This window comes from Pipra filicauda, unplaced genomic scaffold, assembly GCF_003945595.2.
Source record: "Pipra filicauda isolate LSUMZ 115617 unplaced genomic scaffold, ASM394559v2 scaffold345_size814242_pilon, whole genome shotgun sequence".
In the NCBI taxonomy this organism is placed as follows: Eukaryota; Metazoa; Chordata; class Aves; order Passeriformes; family Pipridae; genus Pipra; species Pipra filicauda.
Genome location: NW_024104471.1, coordinates 549,927 through 568,107, shown reverse-complemented (window position 1 = coordinate 568,107; position 18,181 = coordinate 549,927). Strand labels below are relative to the sequence as shown.

Sequence of the window (18,181 nt, the reverse complement as noted above, 5' to 3'; positions counted from 1 at the left end):
GAAAAACAAAAGGACAATGTCCCATACTGCATTTCGTATGTCTGTTTTCAGAATTCATAGAACTCTATATGTGTTTTCTTTTTAAAAGCATGCTGGGGTTTTATAAGTAGTTTTAAAAGCCAGCTGTGGTTTAATCAACCATCTGATCTACATTAAGATAACTCCTCTGAACAACCCCAACAATAAAATAAATATGTATGCAGTAAAGTGAAACAAACGTGTGTACAGAAGTGATAGAGAGAAAATAGCAGACTTTGGTTTTGAGCACCCTAGAGAGTTATTTATGATCATCAGGAAGAAAGGAATCACTTAAAAATAATGAAAACCTTTCATGTCTATACTTCACTGAGCACAGAATCTTTCAGTAAATGCTAATTTAACAATAAACTTCTCTCTACTGGGACCACAACATCTTATGCAGGTAGAAGTGAGTAGTGCTCAGGATTAGATCCTGACTCTACTGTAAAGTCAGGCAAAGAATTCCCACTGAAGCTCAGATTTCATGCATATCCTCTTGCTGTAGTTTGGAAATAGTATCTTGTAAACAATACAAAAAGCCATATGAAATAATTGAACAGGTAACTTTAGATGTACATCAGAAAATGTACTAGAACAGCAGAACAAGCAAATTACCATCCTATTATTCCTCTCTGTAAAAGAAATACATAACAGTGACTACTCAACACAGATTTGAAGGTACTCTTCCTCCCCCCAAATTTGATGGGTAAAATATGAGTGAGCTATCACCTTTCTTCTTGGAGAAAGCAGATAGAAATCTCTCCCTCAGAAATTACCTGAGTTCTATATCCACATCTTCAATTTTTGCCTGGCTGTAGCCTTCCTAATGGAATGAAAACAGATTATTTTCCCTCCAGGGTTCTGCAGAGCACCCCTGACCCATTCCTTTTGGTAGCTCAGCATGGTTTATCATTTACCAGCTCCTTTTCCAAATCCTTCACTTTACTCAATATATAGAGAATATCAACATTCTTGAGAAAGCCATGAAAAAGAGTTCATTCAATTCAAAGATTTTATTATGAAATAACATATAAAAAGCTTTTCATCCTATCTGTAGCAGTAATACTTTTTTCATTAAAATACATATCTTTTTAAAAACAAACAGGTATCTATAGCAGTAGATGCTCACTTTCTTCATCCCCATCCAGCCACTTCTGTGCTTCTTAAAAGGTACTTATTTCAGGAAACCTTTCAGTGCTAAATCAGCCCACACACAAAAGGATACTATCCTTCTTTTCAGACAGTTTTGCTTCAAAAGTTATGAGTCAGGATGGTTAGAGATAAATACATTAAATTCTTTCAAAATCATACTTCCTTCCAAAAAATTGAAGTCAGACCCTGTTAAGGTGGCAGATTGAGTACCCAAAATCAAATTAACAGAGTCCTAAAGTGAATTCGCCATTTAGGACAAGTCAATTCACAACTCTGATTTCATCTAAAAACTATCAAATTATTTAAATTATAAGCAGCTAAACTGAAAATTTGAGAAGGCATCCGAGTGACTGTGACATACTGTTTACTGAATCACTCACAGGCTGTCTAAAAGTGCTCCCTTTTTTCCTACTCCTAGGCAAGTATGTACTGAATAGCACTATTTATTCTGAATATAAAGATAACCAGCTCACCACATTCACCTCACACAAGCTCACGTGATTCCAGGAGGAAGAACAGAACAAGCTGCAGAAAACAATCCTTTTCCTCTCTAGGTGCGTTTCACATGTAGCACGTGCAAGGTAAAACAAGTTAGAAGGGAAGTCTGCTAAGAGGAGGGCGTTCTGATAACTCGTTTTTTTATGGACTTAAAGCATTAAAGCACTTCTATATTTAGTGCTCTCTTTATCTCACATCTTACACTCCCCTCTGTGCATTCTTTAAGAGAGGAAAACATGCTCACTGAAGTGGCCCTAAAATTGCCTCCAGTGCACGTCTAAATATAATAGGGAGGCACGAACACATCTGATAGAGAACGAGTAGTACAGAAAAAGAACTGTTATCACACTCTGCACAGTCACATCTTCCCCTGCTCATGCTCTAGACACCTGGATGATACACTTAATTGCAGAGTCTGCATTTTCTAAAATGGATTTCTGCCTTCTTTCTTCACCTTCTTTCAGCTTCCTCACAGTCATTTGTTTAATTTTAAAGCTCTTTTTTTTTTCTGTATAGCTCCTAGGGAGATGTAGTACTGGGTTGGTAAACTGCCTAGCAGCTTCAAGATTAAAATGTTGTGTTTATTTGTAAGGTAGGTGGATAATGCACAGCAACAGCATAAATTCTTCATTAGCAGATCCACATAGCTTAAGTGTCCTAATGGCGATAGTCCAGAACTGTCTCTGAAGAAAGGAAGGTAGCTGGATTTGCATGAACTTTTGGGTAGCATCAACAATTAGGATACTGAGAAACACTGAAATGTTCCTGGAGTAGCCTGAAAGAAGTGGTAGAAGTAACCCCATGTCACTGGGTCAGCAGAGATTCCACGGCATTCATTGGGGAGGTGAGGCAGGGAGGTTTGCCCTGAGAGGGTGAGACACCAACAGCATCTCAGCAGGTTCTGCAGTCAGCAAATTTTACAGAGCAGTCTGTTATGAAATTGTCACTTGTATGTCTAAGAGGAAACAGAAGAGCTTGCATTCTCTCCCTTGTTTCCCTCCCCACCCCCAAAAAAGAACCACCAAATCCCCAACATCTCTCCTCATTCAAATGTGCAGTTTTCTTCATAGCATGGTTTGAGAAGCAAAGGATGAAAGCAGTCCTTGTTTTCACACTTCTGGAACGACGCTGTCTAGCTGTCATTAGTTTTATTGTCTTTCTCGTTCTTCCTCCCTCTATTATTTCAATTTCTTTTGTATTTGGAAACCAGAGAGATTCTAAATTATAAAATGAGGTAATTTTGCAGTATTGAAGATTTAGGGTGTCATCTATTTTGACATATTTAGTAACTGTATTTTTTAGGATTAACCTTGATGTCCATGATTCTATTCTTCCATTTAACTTGCAATTAAAATGGAATGACTGTGCAAGGACAATCAAAGCAGTACAACTCCACACCTTTGCACCCCATCCGTTAACAGCATATTCCCAGTGGTGAAGTAATCTCTTTACCTTGGCTGCTTCCCTTTGAAATTTGCAGAGATTTTCTTTTCTACATGACCCGTTCAAATTAATTACTAAGAAGTAAATGAAACTTCCATGGAAATGGCTTTTCTATTGTTAAAAGTGAGTACTTTTATGGAGAAGTGTTACTAGTAAAACGCACATTGAGAAATTTAGTTGTGCATTCGGTCTAAAGGAAGGTTATGTTGAATGCTCTCAGACATGATTTGAAGTCATAATGATCCATTTTCACCTTTTCTCTGGTGGATGAAACTTTCTGTGGATGGTGCATTGGAGTCTGCAGGGCACCAGTGTTACTGTTTATACAGGTGACAGATCACAGGCCAACTTTTTGTATTTAGTGGCACCACTTAATAGTAACCAAGTCAGTTTGAAAGGTAGCAGGATTTCAACATCAGGGAACTCTAGAAATGAAGCTGCTTTTTGCCAGAAAACAGCTGCCAGAAGTATTCTCACAGTTCCCTGACCTGAGGGGATGCATGACATAATATGGCAAGATTGTCTCTAGAGAAACAAAACACATGGAGAAATTTCAACAGAAACACACACTTGATCACTGGCTTTAAAATCACAAGGATACCCAGGAAAAGTGTCTGTTCAAAAGAAAAAATAACATTCAAACACAATGAAGAAAATCACCGCATAACTCATAGGAAAAAAGGTAGGAGAAATAGCTTCATAAGCCTGTTGGCTGTGAATTGGCACTGAACTTAAAAGGAGCTGCACACAGAAAACATTGCTTTTGAAAAGTCCAACTTAGGTATTACTTTCTAGTGGGACGAGAAGCCAGAAAGGATCAGAAAGAGGGAGAGAAAGAAAGAAAAAAAGAAAGAAAGAAAGAAAGAGAGAGAGAAAAGGCGTACCAGAGATTTCATTAAATGTAGATTTGACATCCAGAGATCACAGAATCATTTAGGCTGGAAAAGTTGAGTCCAACCATTAACCCAGCACTGCCAAGTCCACCACTAAACCACATCAGTAAGTGCCACATCTATGTATATTTTAAATCTCCTCAAGGATGCGTGATTACTACCATTTTTACTACCATTATTACTATTATTCCCTGGGTGGCCTGTTCCAATCACTTGAATTTTTAAATGAGCAGAGAGAGTTTGGATTAATGGCAATACACTGATCACTAACAGTTACTTTAGTGGTCAAAATCTAGGGGCAAAGTGCTTCTTTGCTGCCTGTTTACAGTGAACATGGCACATGTGCTTCTCCATCTTCTATATTCTTTACATGGGAGCCCAGAGCAGGATGAGCCCCTCCTGACCTTCCCAGGGCATGTACACAGGTACATGTATAGCTGGCCACTGTCCCTGCTGCAATCTCACCTGGGATAGAATTCCACAGCAGATGGCAAAATCTATCAGGAGATACCTGATTAAATAAAAAAATAAAAAACCTACCTCAGAGAAAAGCTCTGCAATGGCAGGAGAGATATGCTAATGCAGCACAGAGTTTGACATTAACTTTCTATATTTCAAGCATGATTTTATTTGGACCATCCTCTTTTTTTATATCAGCTTCCTCAAAAACAAAATTGTAGAGCAAACTTACACTAAAAGTAGATTCAGATTTGTAGAAATGTCCTTTTATTACCCATTTTGTGTATGACCTGTGCAAAGCCTGAGCAGCAAGGAAGTCAGTTCAGAGCACCTAACGTATGTATAATGAATATATCCACAAAACTCTGTAAGTGCTTGCACAGAATGGGAAGAACATCTTTTTTTCCTGATGCTATGACCCTCTCCATCTTTTTTCAGCACTACCCAGGTGCTTAGTTTCTCTCCTTCTCAGAGTGATGTGCTCAGAATACATGATAAAACAGACAGCTGCTTTGCACAACACAAAATTCCTGCACTGAGAATGACATTCAGTGCCAAGGGAAGGTGAGGAACTGTTAATAAGGCCCAAAAAACTCTAGTATCATGTCATTTCAGCCCCATGTCTAATTAGCTTTTTTTGTAAAGAATAGCCACTCTGCAGGACTTTATCCTTAATTAAGATTGTGTCAGCAGGGCACAAGGGCCGGCTGCTCCCTGAGCGCTGGGACGTCAGGAACAGTGTCAGGAAGAGCACGGGATCCTGGAGCTGCTGGGCAGGACCTGGCCAGCCAGGTCCTGTCCCACCACTCCAGCCAGTGAGTGGGGCAGACTGGGACCTGGGGGGCAGCCCCTGGCATCAGCCAGCTCCCTAGGGATGGGCCAAGCTCCCTGAGTCAGGCTGAAATGGGGAGCCGAGCCAGGGGCAGGTGCAGGGGAAGCCCTGGTAGGCAGTCAGGGCCAGTTAGGGCTGTTAGTGCCCTCAGGGCCCTGACATACTGATTGCTCTCAGTCCCTGTACATGAACAGATAATTGAATGGGGTTGGAAGACATATCTTTTCATATTTTAGTGGAGCTCTAAGTTCACGTGCAACCCTCCTAACTCAAGGTAGAGTGAAAGGCCAGTCCATTAATTTGCATACAGATTCAGTTTAAATTGACATTTTCATTTTAACACACTAGGGAAAAAAAATTAACAGGCAGGACATTTTGGATTAAAATATTTTGATTACTAAACTTTAAGAACCAGCTTCCTCCCTTGCAATTTCTCTTGGATCTATTTGAAATTTTCATTATTAGTGGTATATGGAGATAATTAAACATATCTTTCAACTTATGTCAGAATGGAAGCAAGAGGTAACTGGCAAATGGTAGAAATAGTTTTATGCATTAGAATGGATTTGCTGCTTCATTTTCTTCAAGCTCACGTTTACCTAGAGATAGCAAACACTTAACATGTAATTTAGCCTCCCTTTCTTACAGCAAGCTAGCATTTAGCCTTGAAACCATCAGGGTTTATTTTCTCATCTTTTTCCATTTGTGTGATGTTCACCAAGAGTTTTCTTTGAAGTCAGCAAGGTTGGCCCACCCAGATTAGATTGCACTGTAGGCTACTGCACACTACACCATTAACCTCTGGTTTACTTGGGGTTTTTTAAATCTCAGTATTTCACAAAAAAATGAAGGTCTAGTCAAAATCAATTACATCTTGTGGAAAAATTATTGGGTTTGACATGACAGATACTGATGGACATTCATTAAAAGCTTTGGTCCTCACTTTAGGCAACTACTGCCCAATTTTACAAATTGCACTGTTACATTGGCTTGTGACACTGCCCTCTCTGAGGCATGCCCTGTCTGCCTGACCTACCTGTCCTTCCACTTTTACCACCTTCACTTAACATCAAAACACTTGTGTTTCCCAACAGAAGCTCCCTCTTCATTTCCTTTTGAGAAAACAGTTACTCTCCAAACATCTATTCCTATACAGGGCAATTTACATTTTATTGCTCTTCCCAAGTTTGTCAACATTTCTGAAGCACCACTGCCTTCCCTGCAGAGGGAAAGGTTTAAGTCAGCTCTGTGCTAATGTGCTCTCCCTTAAAGCTTTAGCATTCAGAAATCATCCCACCCTCACGAGGCATCCCTTTCAACAGATTTTGGAAGCATAATACCAAAGGTGGCAACTTGTAAACTCTGACAAGGTGGAATACCTTGGAAGAAAAGGACAAACAAATCTGTCTACAGCACCTTGGTTGTGAACTCACGTCTTGCAGGTTATGACATTTTCATTTTTACATATCAGATCATGAAGATCAGTTATTTTCTCTGGCTTTCAGGTGTTTCCTATCCTGCACACACACACACACACACACGCACATAAACACACATGCAACCCCTGCCTCCCAGTATCAACCAAAATTATACAAAGCAGCCTGCAATGACTGGGAAAGAAGAGTCAGGGCAGACTTCTTTATACTATTAAGTCTATACTGAACTTCGTATTTTCTACAAAATAGAACAAGTCACAGAAGAATTGAAAAAAAGCAGTAACAACTCAAGAAACTAAAATTTCAGAGGAACGATTTAATTTGCAAGGAGAAACTTAAACTTCAGTTAACTTTTGTCTTTGAACTTCAATGCCATCTAGCAAACCTTCAGAGCCGACTCTGTCCTCACTCTTTCCTCTTCTTAATAACTGATGAGGGAGTTAAAAATTACTTTTATTAACTTTCTACAGAAGTTTCACTTTCAGAGTGCCTCGTTTCTGTTTTTCCTGTGAAATCAATTTCTGACATGGCCACACACACACACAAACAGAAGTACTCCAGCTTTTCCAATCATGTCTCTAGTAATTTTCATTAGCTCAATTCAGACTATCTCCCCAGTTCATCAATTTAGTTTGGAACAAATTAAGACATTATTTCTATCTCAATAGCTACAGGATAATTCATTAGATTCACTCTTAGGCCCAGACAGCAAACCGCTATAGTTGTGAATTGAAGATCTGTGAAAAGTATTCAAAGTCAGTAAAATCTATAGGATTTAAGCATATGTTTAAAAATAAGTTTGGGGATGAAGTTTATCTTTACTGAATGGAGGCTTTTTTAAAAGGATCTTAATACAGAATAATTTATCAATAAAATCTTAAATGACTCAGTAAGAACAATTATATTCTGTAAATGCACTCAGATAACTGAGGATGGTATGCAGCTAACCCATTAGAAAGGCAGTTTCAGTTAATCACTCCATCCTATTTATAGGATAGAAATTGTGACAGTGGAGATGTTGGGTCTTCAGAGAGATAACTACGTTGACTGCCTACAGGAGCAGGCCTCTGTCTTTGACTTACTAAGCAAGAGAAAGTTATGGGTGTGTTCTTCTCAAACACACTGACTGGATTTGTTCTGAAGTGCACATGGAGTGAAAGGCTCGTCCTTTGGCTCCAGCTACCCACATTCTAAGGTATCTTGAATGACTGGCACAACACAAAGCTGTGTCTGGAGGATGCTTCTTATGTGGCCTGCAGTGACCTGCCTTACAGAAAAGTAGTCGTGGCGCAAGGATAATGGAAACAGGAGAGGAAAAAAAAACCAGCACGTAGACTCCAAAAATCCATCTCAAAAGATCTTCAGGCTCTGAAGTGGAGACAGAGGATATACTATCTGCTGGATGCTTTACTTTGGATACTGTCTTCACAGAGAAGTTGCCGAGATGCTCGGCAAAACTATAAGTAAGTTAAAATAAGAAAATAAACTCCCTGAGCTGTTCTCTGCGGCCCAGGCTGCAGGAAAGCTTCTTATTTCTTCAGTCCCTATGAAGTGCAGCACAAAGTGATTGCATTCAGAACTGTTCTGTGGGGCGAGATCTCTGCCTGACTATGAAGTGCTCCAAGTACCATCTTGGCATCACTAATATAAAGCCTAATAAAATAAAATAAAATCAATCTACATCCTTTGTTAAGCAACAAAGTTAAGTTGAACTTAGTTGTCAGAGGGTCTTGTTGGTTTCTTTTTTTAATTAGAACACACACCACCTTCAGTTGTCTGGTTGGCCTAAGGGCTTTCTCTCCCCCTTTGCAAGGGTTATTTGCTCAGATTCTTTAGCAGATTGTACTTTTCACTGTACTAGTCATGCAAAAATCTCTCAGGTCCAGCATTTTTATCAATGTGTGCTAAGTAGCAAATGCTGTGCCACAGACAAGCCCATGGAGAGAGCACTAGGGATTCCAAGGTACACTTTCTGATCCTACCTTTTTATGCATCCCATCAGACTAGTTTCTATATATACATGTCTTACAGTTGTACAGGCACAAAAGCTGATAGCCCATCTGTGACTTGACATGAAAATTACCCAAAGCAGTATAAAATCCAGTGAAATACAAGCAAACACATCAGCTTTCTCATATGCCTTCGCTGTAGTGAAACCAAGCTTCAGCACTGTTAGTGTTCTTTCCCAGTAAGTGAAATCAGACTCATTTTTTGCACATCTAGCTCTATTTGTTTTCATTTTTTGAGAAAACCGTGAAGAAGAGAAATAGAGACAATGAAATGCAAAAAAAATTGAAATCACAGCGAGAAAATGATGCAATTTTCAAATTAACCTAAAACATGAAATATAGCCTGACATTGATGTATTGAAAGAATAATTGTAAAAGATAAGCCATTCCCATTTTCCACACACTTTACTTAATCATATTTCTGTAGATATAGATTGTTTGAGGCATTAATAAATACCTACTTTACCAGAGTTCATTTCTTTGATTTAAGATGTCATGAAAATAGAATTTTCCAGTCATATCTTTTCTATTCATCTTAAAATGTGTGATGAGAAAGCAAGTGGCTCTCTTCTAGTTACATGCAAATTCAATTAAAATCAAACATTTTGAAAGAGTTTGTATATATTTCTTGTAGATATAACTCAAAATAACTCTATGATGAAATAATAAAAAATGTAAAGCTAACATAATGAATTCTTTATGTTAGATACTTTAGATTTACTGTCATTCCCAAACAGATTAGTGTCTCAAATTTTTTGAGTATGGGATTTGCATAGTATTTGTGTCCTGGACATGTACCTCAACTGAATTAATATCTTATCACTCAAATCTTATTTCATGCATCTCAACACAGATGAACAATTTAATGAATGTATATCCCAAAAGGTAGATAGCACTACTTAAAGCATTTTTAATTCAGTTAGACTTAACACATATACCTTGTATATTTAAATCATCCTTGATTTAGCTGAGTGGCCTTCCTCTAAAATAAATCCTTGCAAAATTCAAATCCCCACATTATCAAATATTAGAATGATGTACAGTAAAATTTATCTTGCACTATAGCAGTATAATTCCATTAATTCCAGGAAAGATTTGGAAATAACTAGGAAGATTTTTTTTGTTTAAAATATAACTAATTCTCCTCAGCTACGAGGGGAGGAAAAAGGAGAGACTTTAATTAAATAGCGGTAATTTATCCTTTCTGTGCTTCAGAACCTTAAATGATATATCTCATTTCATGAAACCTCTGCTATTTTTCTAGTTTCCAGTGTCCTTTGCAGAGACATGTATAACTGCTAAAGGAGGTAGTCTGCAAAGCTACCATTGCCTGAGCTGTGCAGCTCTGACATAGCAGTGGGAATTTATCAAGTCTCTGAAATCACTAGTGCCTTGAAAACCTCTTTCAGCAGTAATTTTAGAGGAAATAAGCAGGGGCATCACTGCCTGTAAGTGCTCCCATTAATGGTAAGTTGGTGAGATGCATAAAAATACATGCAAGCACCTCACAATCCATAATTAGTTTTGCAACATACCCGAAAAGTGAAAAAGTAGTGTCTGTCTTTTTATAGCTGGAGAACTGAGGAACCTGGTATAATTGAGACATATGCTTTAATTAGAGTGGCACAGGCCCTGCGTGGTGACAGGCCTATCACAGCTTCTCTGCTCCAGAAATACAAAACTCAAGTTGGCAAAAATTGGGCACAAACCTTAAGAATGCCTAACTCAAAGACCGCATGTCTTCTTCCAGACCAGCGGCAGAAGCAGACGTTATAACCTATAATCTGTCTTGTTTTCTTCCATCCCTTGCTGCCTGTTTTGCATGATTTTACATACTCATTCTCTGCTATTTTTATATATAAATACTCAAATGAATTTAGGAGAAGGGAGAGGAGAAATCTGATCCCAAATGTCATCCCCATTTGTCAAAAACTCCTTAACTACCAGGTTATTTACAGGTTTCACTGAGAAGGTTTGATCCAGCCTGAGCTGCTTGATGCAGCCTCCCAGGTATCAAAGGTGAGGCCGTTTAGGGGCCCATGTTCACTGTCCTCAAGGTTACACTTCTCCCTGTTTAATATGCTGAGTTATACTCACTAAGCAACAGCATGGAGCTGCTGACACAGTACTAGGGAGTGATTTATCCTGCAGGCTATTTGCCATCAAAATTTAATAATTTTAAGTTCTATAAATACCATGTGATTCTAGACTAAAAACCTATTAATATTACTATTAGAATTCAACATTTTTAAAGGTATATTTATTTTGTGTTAATTTTACAGGAGGAAAAACAGAAATGTTTTCTTGGAAAAGTAGGAACATTAAACCTTTCAGTAGAAGCCACTGAAAATTATTCAAATAATATGATTTTTATAATGTTATCAATTATTTCCACCAGAAAATGGAGCAAGGAGGAAGGATAATGTGAGGGGGGCTATGTCTCCATCCTCCTAACAGGAATCAAAGAGTAAAATTTGCCTTGAGGTTTCAGTGTGGGATTCATTCTCTTTGCGGTTTTCAGGCAAACCTTGTGATTTACACCTCTGGTTTGAACTCTCCAGCTGGATTGAATACATATAACTCTCCTAGGTAACACTGGGACGTTTTAAAGGAAGAAAACTTCATGCTCTTGCCCTTCTGAATAAAGGACTGCATGAACAGGACAAGGGCTCAGAGACAAATCTAGGTGGGATTATCAAAAACAGGCTGTGCAGCGTGTTGTAAGGCACAGCTAACAACATCAAGGCACTCAGCCATCACCTCAAGCCTGGGGCCAAAGCCTGGGGCACTGGAAAAGCAAAGCAGATGCCAGTCATGTTCTACCTTTTTTAAAACACAGGAATGAGCAGGTTATAGATTTATAGATTAAAAATAGAAGCAGTGTTTTCTTCCTCTTCTTTTATGTTTCATGCTGAACAGGACCAAAAGAAAAATAATACACAGCATGTACATATACAGAAATTATAATTGGAATTTAATTATCTTCTACTTATTTTCTTTTAAGTTATTAATGCCATTGCCCAGCCTTTTGGTCTGGTTATATTGAGGCTGTCATGATTGCACCATAACATGCACCGTGTGGTATTAGCACCACACTGAATGAAGTAAGACACATATTTAGAATGTACAACATGCATGACTCAATAACCTACCATATTATGAAATTTCTTTCTATGCAGAAATTTTAAAATGTCTCTGGCAGTGTAAGACATTGCCACGTATTGTTAAGCATACATAGTAACACATAAGTACTCAATTCAAACAGGAGCATAATCCTTGCAGAAGATCCTGCCCTCTATGCTTGTTAATTCTGTTCCTTGAAGCTATTTCTTGCTAATACAGCACACCTTTAGTGACAATCCGTGGCTTAAGCCATGTAGCTCAGTGATTTTAAACTTGTGATGATGTGCACTAATCCTCTCTGTGCTCTGTTGCATAGGCTTTGGTTCTGTTAAGAAACTGAATTTATAGTAAAGACTCATGTTTGCTGGATGGAAGGGTCACGCCTGTGACATCGCCGGTCCCCAGTCAGAGCACGTTGCCTGTTCCACTGCAGTTATTCAGACAGGTGCACACACACACGAGCAAGTTCTGTGGTGCAGTCACAGATTGTGGCACTCTCTGAAGAACATTCCCTCATTAAACCTTTCTGACTGAACCTTGAGGCCCCAACAGCAAAATTTACAATGTTTGGAACAGCTGAAAATGTTGCCCTTTGATTACAGAAACAGGGATAAGCAGGGAGGAATAGCCAGGGCATGGGGAAAGGTTCTATTAGAAAATCTGTCTTACCAAAATTAAAGAAACGTTCACAAGTAGCCAGTAAGATGGAGTAGTCATTCATTCTCTACAAGTCAAAATGAAAGTGGGAGTAGGCAGGGCTTCTTTTTCAGACTTGGAGAAGGATTTGCATGCCAAAAAGTGTGTCTCTTTCCTGCTGCTGCCTGCAAGCTTCCCTTCAGTCCCGTTCCCAGACTGCCCTGGTTAGATTACTGCTGGTATTGGCTCATGAACAGACAATCTCACGGTCATCTGTGACCTATTGCTACAACACCTGTAACTTCAAGAACTGGAAAAGGGTGAAGAAACCACAGACTCTGTTTCCAGTATAACAATGCTTTTCCCATATAATACCCAATGCAATTTTTCAAAAAGTGTTAATGAAGTATTATTGTCATTGCAGCATTTGCTAAAAACACATCACAGTGCAGGTGACAGTTATTTTTCACATGTAAGACAAAGTTTGTGGACCAGTATATTATGGCATAATTCCTGACACTGCATTCAACATATGGGATCCATTCTTTCCTAACCAGTTCATTTATGCAGAAGGTTAACATATTTTAACTCTTCTTTCTGGTAACCAGTGACAAGACTGAGGAAATGGTATGAACTTGTGTCAGGGGAGGTTTAGGTTGGATATCAGCAAAAGGTTCTTCACCCAGAGGATTGCTGGGCACTGGAACAGGCTCCCCAGGTCACAGCACCAAGCCTGACAGAGTTCAAGAAGTGTTTGGACAACATTTTCAGGCACATATGTGATTCTTGGGGTGTCCTACACAAGGCCAGGAGTTGGAATTGATGATTCTTGTGAGTTCCTTCCAACTCAGGGTATTCTGTGATACTATGATTTTTCTTGGCATTTATATATGAAACAATTGTGTAGTAATATATTTACTTACGAACTTCTTGATAAGAATTGATAACAAGTTTTTAAAATGTTCATTCAGGATGACCAAGTCTGGAATGGAAACTCTTGTATTTGGTAGTAACAGTAAAGCATTTACAGTACTCACAGAATGAATTCCTAGTCACCATGTGGAGCACTGGAGTTGAATACAGAGTGAGGCTGCTGTGGCTGACAATATTGAGGAATGCCAAAATACACAGTTATAGCAACAGCTGCCTGATGGGCTTCTTTATGGTCAGGGAAAACCTGAGTGATTCAGCAATGCTGTCTTCTTCTGAAGGCTAGTGACCAACTAATTGAAAATAACCTCTCTATAAAAAACTTGCCAGACTGACAAATTCCCAAAAGATGGCTTCAGTCAATCATTTCCTTAAATGGCTTATGAAATCCTGCTCCCCTCAGAAATGCAGCACGAGTGGATTCCACAGCCACAAATCTCAGCACCCCAGAGCTGGTGAAGTACACTCACATGTTGGAAGTTGCTCTTCCTCACAGTGGGAAGGATAAGTGAAAAGTTTGCTTCCTGTTCCCCAGGTTATAGGTATCGAGCTGCAGCTGATCACTGGGAAATTCCTCCTGTATTGTTAAGTGCTGGATGTGCTGTCCTCCTGGATGTGCTGACATTGCTTCAGCCTGTAATACTTCTTACAGCATCACCTTCTCAAACAGCACTTTGATCCTCTCACAAAGTGAGTCAGTGACACAGTTTGTTGCAGCAGGTCTGTTACCAAGTGTGCACCATCAAGAGACACTAAACTGGGTGACTCATCTGAGCTACCTCGATATTCTCACAGCCTTTATTAGCTTTACAGCTAATAGAGTGAAACGCTGAACTTTAGAACAGAAAAGATGATAAGTGATGAAGTCAACTCAGAGTTAAAAGCTGGTTATTCCTGACAAAGGGCCCATAATATCAGCCTTTTCCTTCTTTGGCAGCATCTCTCTTAAATAACAGCACAAGGAAAGGACCTACTTTTGAATGAATGTACATGTTTTGGGTTTTTTCCTCGAATGAGCTGAGAGCTAAAGCGAAGATGCCTCTCTTGAGCAAGGGGTTGGATCAAGCAACACCTAAAATTCCCTTCTGACACAACGTTTTTCTATGACTCTGACAACAACATTTTCTGTCCTGCTTATCTCCCCTAGTAACTCATGAAACTATGTAATATAACGGCTCAGGCTCTGGGCATTGATCTGTACAGAAGCCAGAGACAGCTCAGAGACAAAGCTGTGTTAGGGGCTGTTTTGAGAGCTATTTTCACTTACTTTCTATATCATCCAGCACCCTTCATTTTTTGGTGGCTGACACAGAAGGAGCCAAACTGGGAAAGGAGAGGAGCTATGGCACAAAGCTAAGTGGGCAAGATACACATACTCCACAACAGCTGTATTTCCCTCCCTGTAAAATCTGGAATGTAGCTTTGAATTGGCTGGATACTATAATTCTTTGAAGTCAAGAATGAAATATTAGGTTACAGGAGACAGGTCTGTGAAAGTATGAATTCATTGCTCGGTCAAAACAATGCAAATCAAATCACAGAAATAATTTAATACAATCCTTTATTCAGTATATTTTTCATAAAAGACTTCAATTTCCCTTTTTAAAAAACAACCAACCAACCAATCAAAAAAAACAAACAAAAACAAAAACAAACAAAAAAGACCAACAAAAAACAACCAAGAAAGCAATGCTTTGTAACTGCAGATAGGGTTTGCACACTTGCTACTACCTTTCTGAAACCTGTTAATGCCATTAACAGAGGAAAGGGTTCTAAATCAGGTTGTAAATCAGGTTGAAAAAGGTTGATAAGGGAGCTTGTCTGCTCCAGGCACAGGAAGTAATGCCCTTACTCCACTGCTGGCAGAGACTGTCCCATTGCCACAGACACTTCAGACCTATCACACCTGAGTTTATGCAAATTTGAGAGTTGCTTAAGACTTTGCCCTGGGCAGCCCATGGTTTTTTTCTGTGAAACTCTCTGTGGGTATCCTCCTGCAGACCAGAAGGAAAGGCACAGACATCTGTGGCTGCTCGTCAATGGTACAAAACAAATCACTACAAAATATAAAACAGGACAAAGATTTTTCTGGTGCCTTACAGTACCTCATCACTTAAATGAGTGTCAGCTCCAAGGACTGAGTGCTAGAAACTAAAACCTCATTTACCCTTGAGAACTTTGGTGGTCCAGCAACAAACGTAGCGACTCAAACCTTGTATGCAGATGGATGTCTGTTTTTTCAGATGTGTTTCAGAATGAGAATTCAGCTTTTGCCTGCTAAACTGTAGATCCCCAAAGGTATATTTTTATCTCTAGCTTCTGTTGTGGGTAGGAAAATTCTTATTATTGCTTCGTATTATCTCTCTTTTCTTGGAACAGGATAACGTGGATCTTGGTGACCTTATGTTTTCCCTCTGCTACCTTCCAACAGCTGGTAGACTAACTATTACAATAATAAAGGCAAGAAATTTAAAAGCAATGGATATCACAGGAGCATCAGGTATGAATTAATTTAATGTTCAGTATGGATTTCTGTCCCATTTCCCTCCTGAGAGACAAAGAATTCAACCCTTTCAAATCCCAGAATGATTTTTGAGAAGAGGGTTCTTATATTGTGAGCTCTTGAGTTACTTGAGAACAGAAGTTTGTGAGAAATAAATAATATATTTTAGATTACTCAGTTGCAACCGACAGTTTAAAGTACTTTACTCTTAAGTAGACAGTGAGATTATTGTTTCTATAGCTACTGTGATTCAGAGTAGCATGAGTTGGCCAAAATGCATTCCTAATACCGGGAATTTGAGCAGCAGAGTATTATGATTATGGCACAGAGGCAGACTGACCCTCTCTGCCAGTCTCCAAGAGCCACTGAACCAATGTTGCTTTTGTTGGCATATGGACAAAGAAGTGACCATCCCAGAGTCCTTTCAGCAACCTTTTCAAAATTTGATAATGAAAATTGTAAACTAATTTAAGTAAAAATTCATAAATTACTTTTAAATACTAGCAGGGAGTTGTGGAGCTCCCAGAAAGGACCTGCAAATAAATAGCTTTTTTTTTTTTTTACTATATTCAGGAGTTTAAAAATAATTATAATTCTCCTGAGAAATATAAGCTGCTAATTGTTACATTTTGAATTATATTTAACCATACATCAGTAAATCCCGTTGTGAAAAACATTGTCATCTTCTGTCTGTGCTACAAATCTAACAAGTAATTAGGCTGCTATAAATAGGCTGATACACAGGCTGTTGTGTAAAATACTCATGTATAACATGGTTCAGTGGATATTTTAATACCCTCCGAGAAGTTTGTGCACGACAAGGGGCTTCTTGAACCTAAATTGTTCATTATAAGCAGTCAACCAGGTAAAGCTTTCAAAGCTCCACTGCGTCCCAGGCACCCCATGGTAAGAAAGAAGCTCAAATTCCAGTCAGGTCCAGAAGATGAATTCTGCAAGCAGGTATGGGCAATGCAAGAAGTCTGCTCCCTTCACTTGCCATTATGTTTGCTTGAAAGTGTCAAAAGAAAATCAGCGTTTTTCTTATGATTCACACAGATCCCTATGTGAAGGTTTCTTTAATGTGTGAAGGAAGGCGACTAAAGAAAAGAAAAACTTCCACCAAGAGGAATACCCTTAATCCCGTTTACAATGAAGCCATAGTCTTTGACGTCCCTCCAGAAAACATTGACCAAATTAACTTGTCGATAGCTGTTATGGATTATGACCGGTGAGATACCTGTAGCTGTAACACGACATCAACTGTTGGCTTATGAAATCTTGCTCGGCAGATTTGCATCCAGAAAGAAAGTTATTAATTTTGTCCCTATAAGTGGAGAATTAATTTCATGTTGATATTGGTAGAAGATTTGAATTTTTTGTTTCGCCGGGCAGAATTTCCTTTCTACATTTCAAAATACAGATTTGCATTCATAGCTGACATAACTAAGCTGCATATACGTCTACCAAAACCGAAGTAATTGAGCATATAATCAGACACTCTGCACACTGATGTTCTGTTTGTGTGCATTTATTCAAACTCCTCACACACAGACCTCCAGTTATAAAATTGTGGCTTAGAGTTTACTTTTATTTGCAGCTAATTACAGAACAGAGGCAAAGAACCTTTTATATTCTTCATGCAAAAATAAGAAACAAATGCACATAGGCACAGTGGGTGCTATAAAGGGGGGAGATATTAAATCGTTCTGATTAGTGGGAAATGCAAAGAGCAAACCTACGTATTTTGTAGTACATGATATTTTTCAGGAGAGAATTAATTCTAAAAATCCATTATTAATGTTTCTGATTAAATATGCAAATGGTATGGTTCTAAAGGTAAAATTTTAAGAAAAAAATATTATGAAACATTTTCACAGTGTAGGTCACAATGAGGTCATTGGAGTGTGTCAAGTAGGCAACGATGCAGAAAGTCTAGGTCGTGACCACTGGAACGAAATGCTCTCATATCCTCGGAAACCCATTGCTCACTGGCATCCTCTTGTAGAGGTAAGACTTTTATTTCCTACTTCTCCATTACAATTATTCTGAATATTCCTCCATGTGGCATTAGAGGTTGGATAAAATTTTATGAACAAACCCAAGATCTGCATGCATGAAGTAAATCCTAGAAAAGGGCTTGGAAACACCGATATTAAAAGTCAAACATAAAACAAAAGTTAAGTCTGCTCCTTTCAATTTCAGGGAGACAGAAAGTAATTAATGTCTACGAGATATATGTATGAGAACAC

At 38.7% G+C, this 18,181-nt stretch overlaps 1 protein-coding gene across 5 annotated transcripts in view; it reads left to right on the top strand.

The window, feature by feature from the left end:
• Positions 1-18,181, top strand: part of SYT9 (synaptotagmin 9) — a 70,534-nt gene that overhangs the window by 45,965 nt on the left and 6,388 nt on the right. For 4 of the 5 annotated variants that reach the window (XM_039384291.1, XM_027714511.2, XM_027714510.2 and 1 more), the window contains exons 4-6: positions 15,809-15,929; positions 16,989-17,160; positions 17,810-17,939. In XM_039384291.1, the coding sequence (XP_039240225.1) occupies positions 15,809-15,929; positions 16,989-17,160; positions 17,810-17,939 (423 nt within the window). Of the gene's footprint in view, positions 1-15,808; positions 15,930-16,988; positions 17,161-17,809; positions 17,940-18,181 lie in introns of those variants that run through there. The other variant, XM_027714512.2, reaches the window with a different exon arrangement.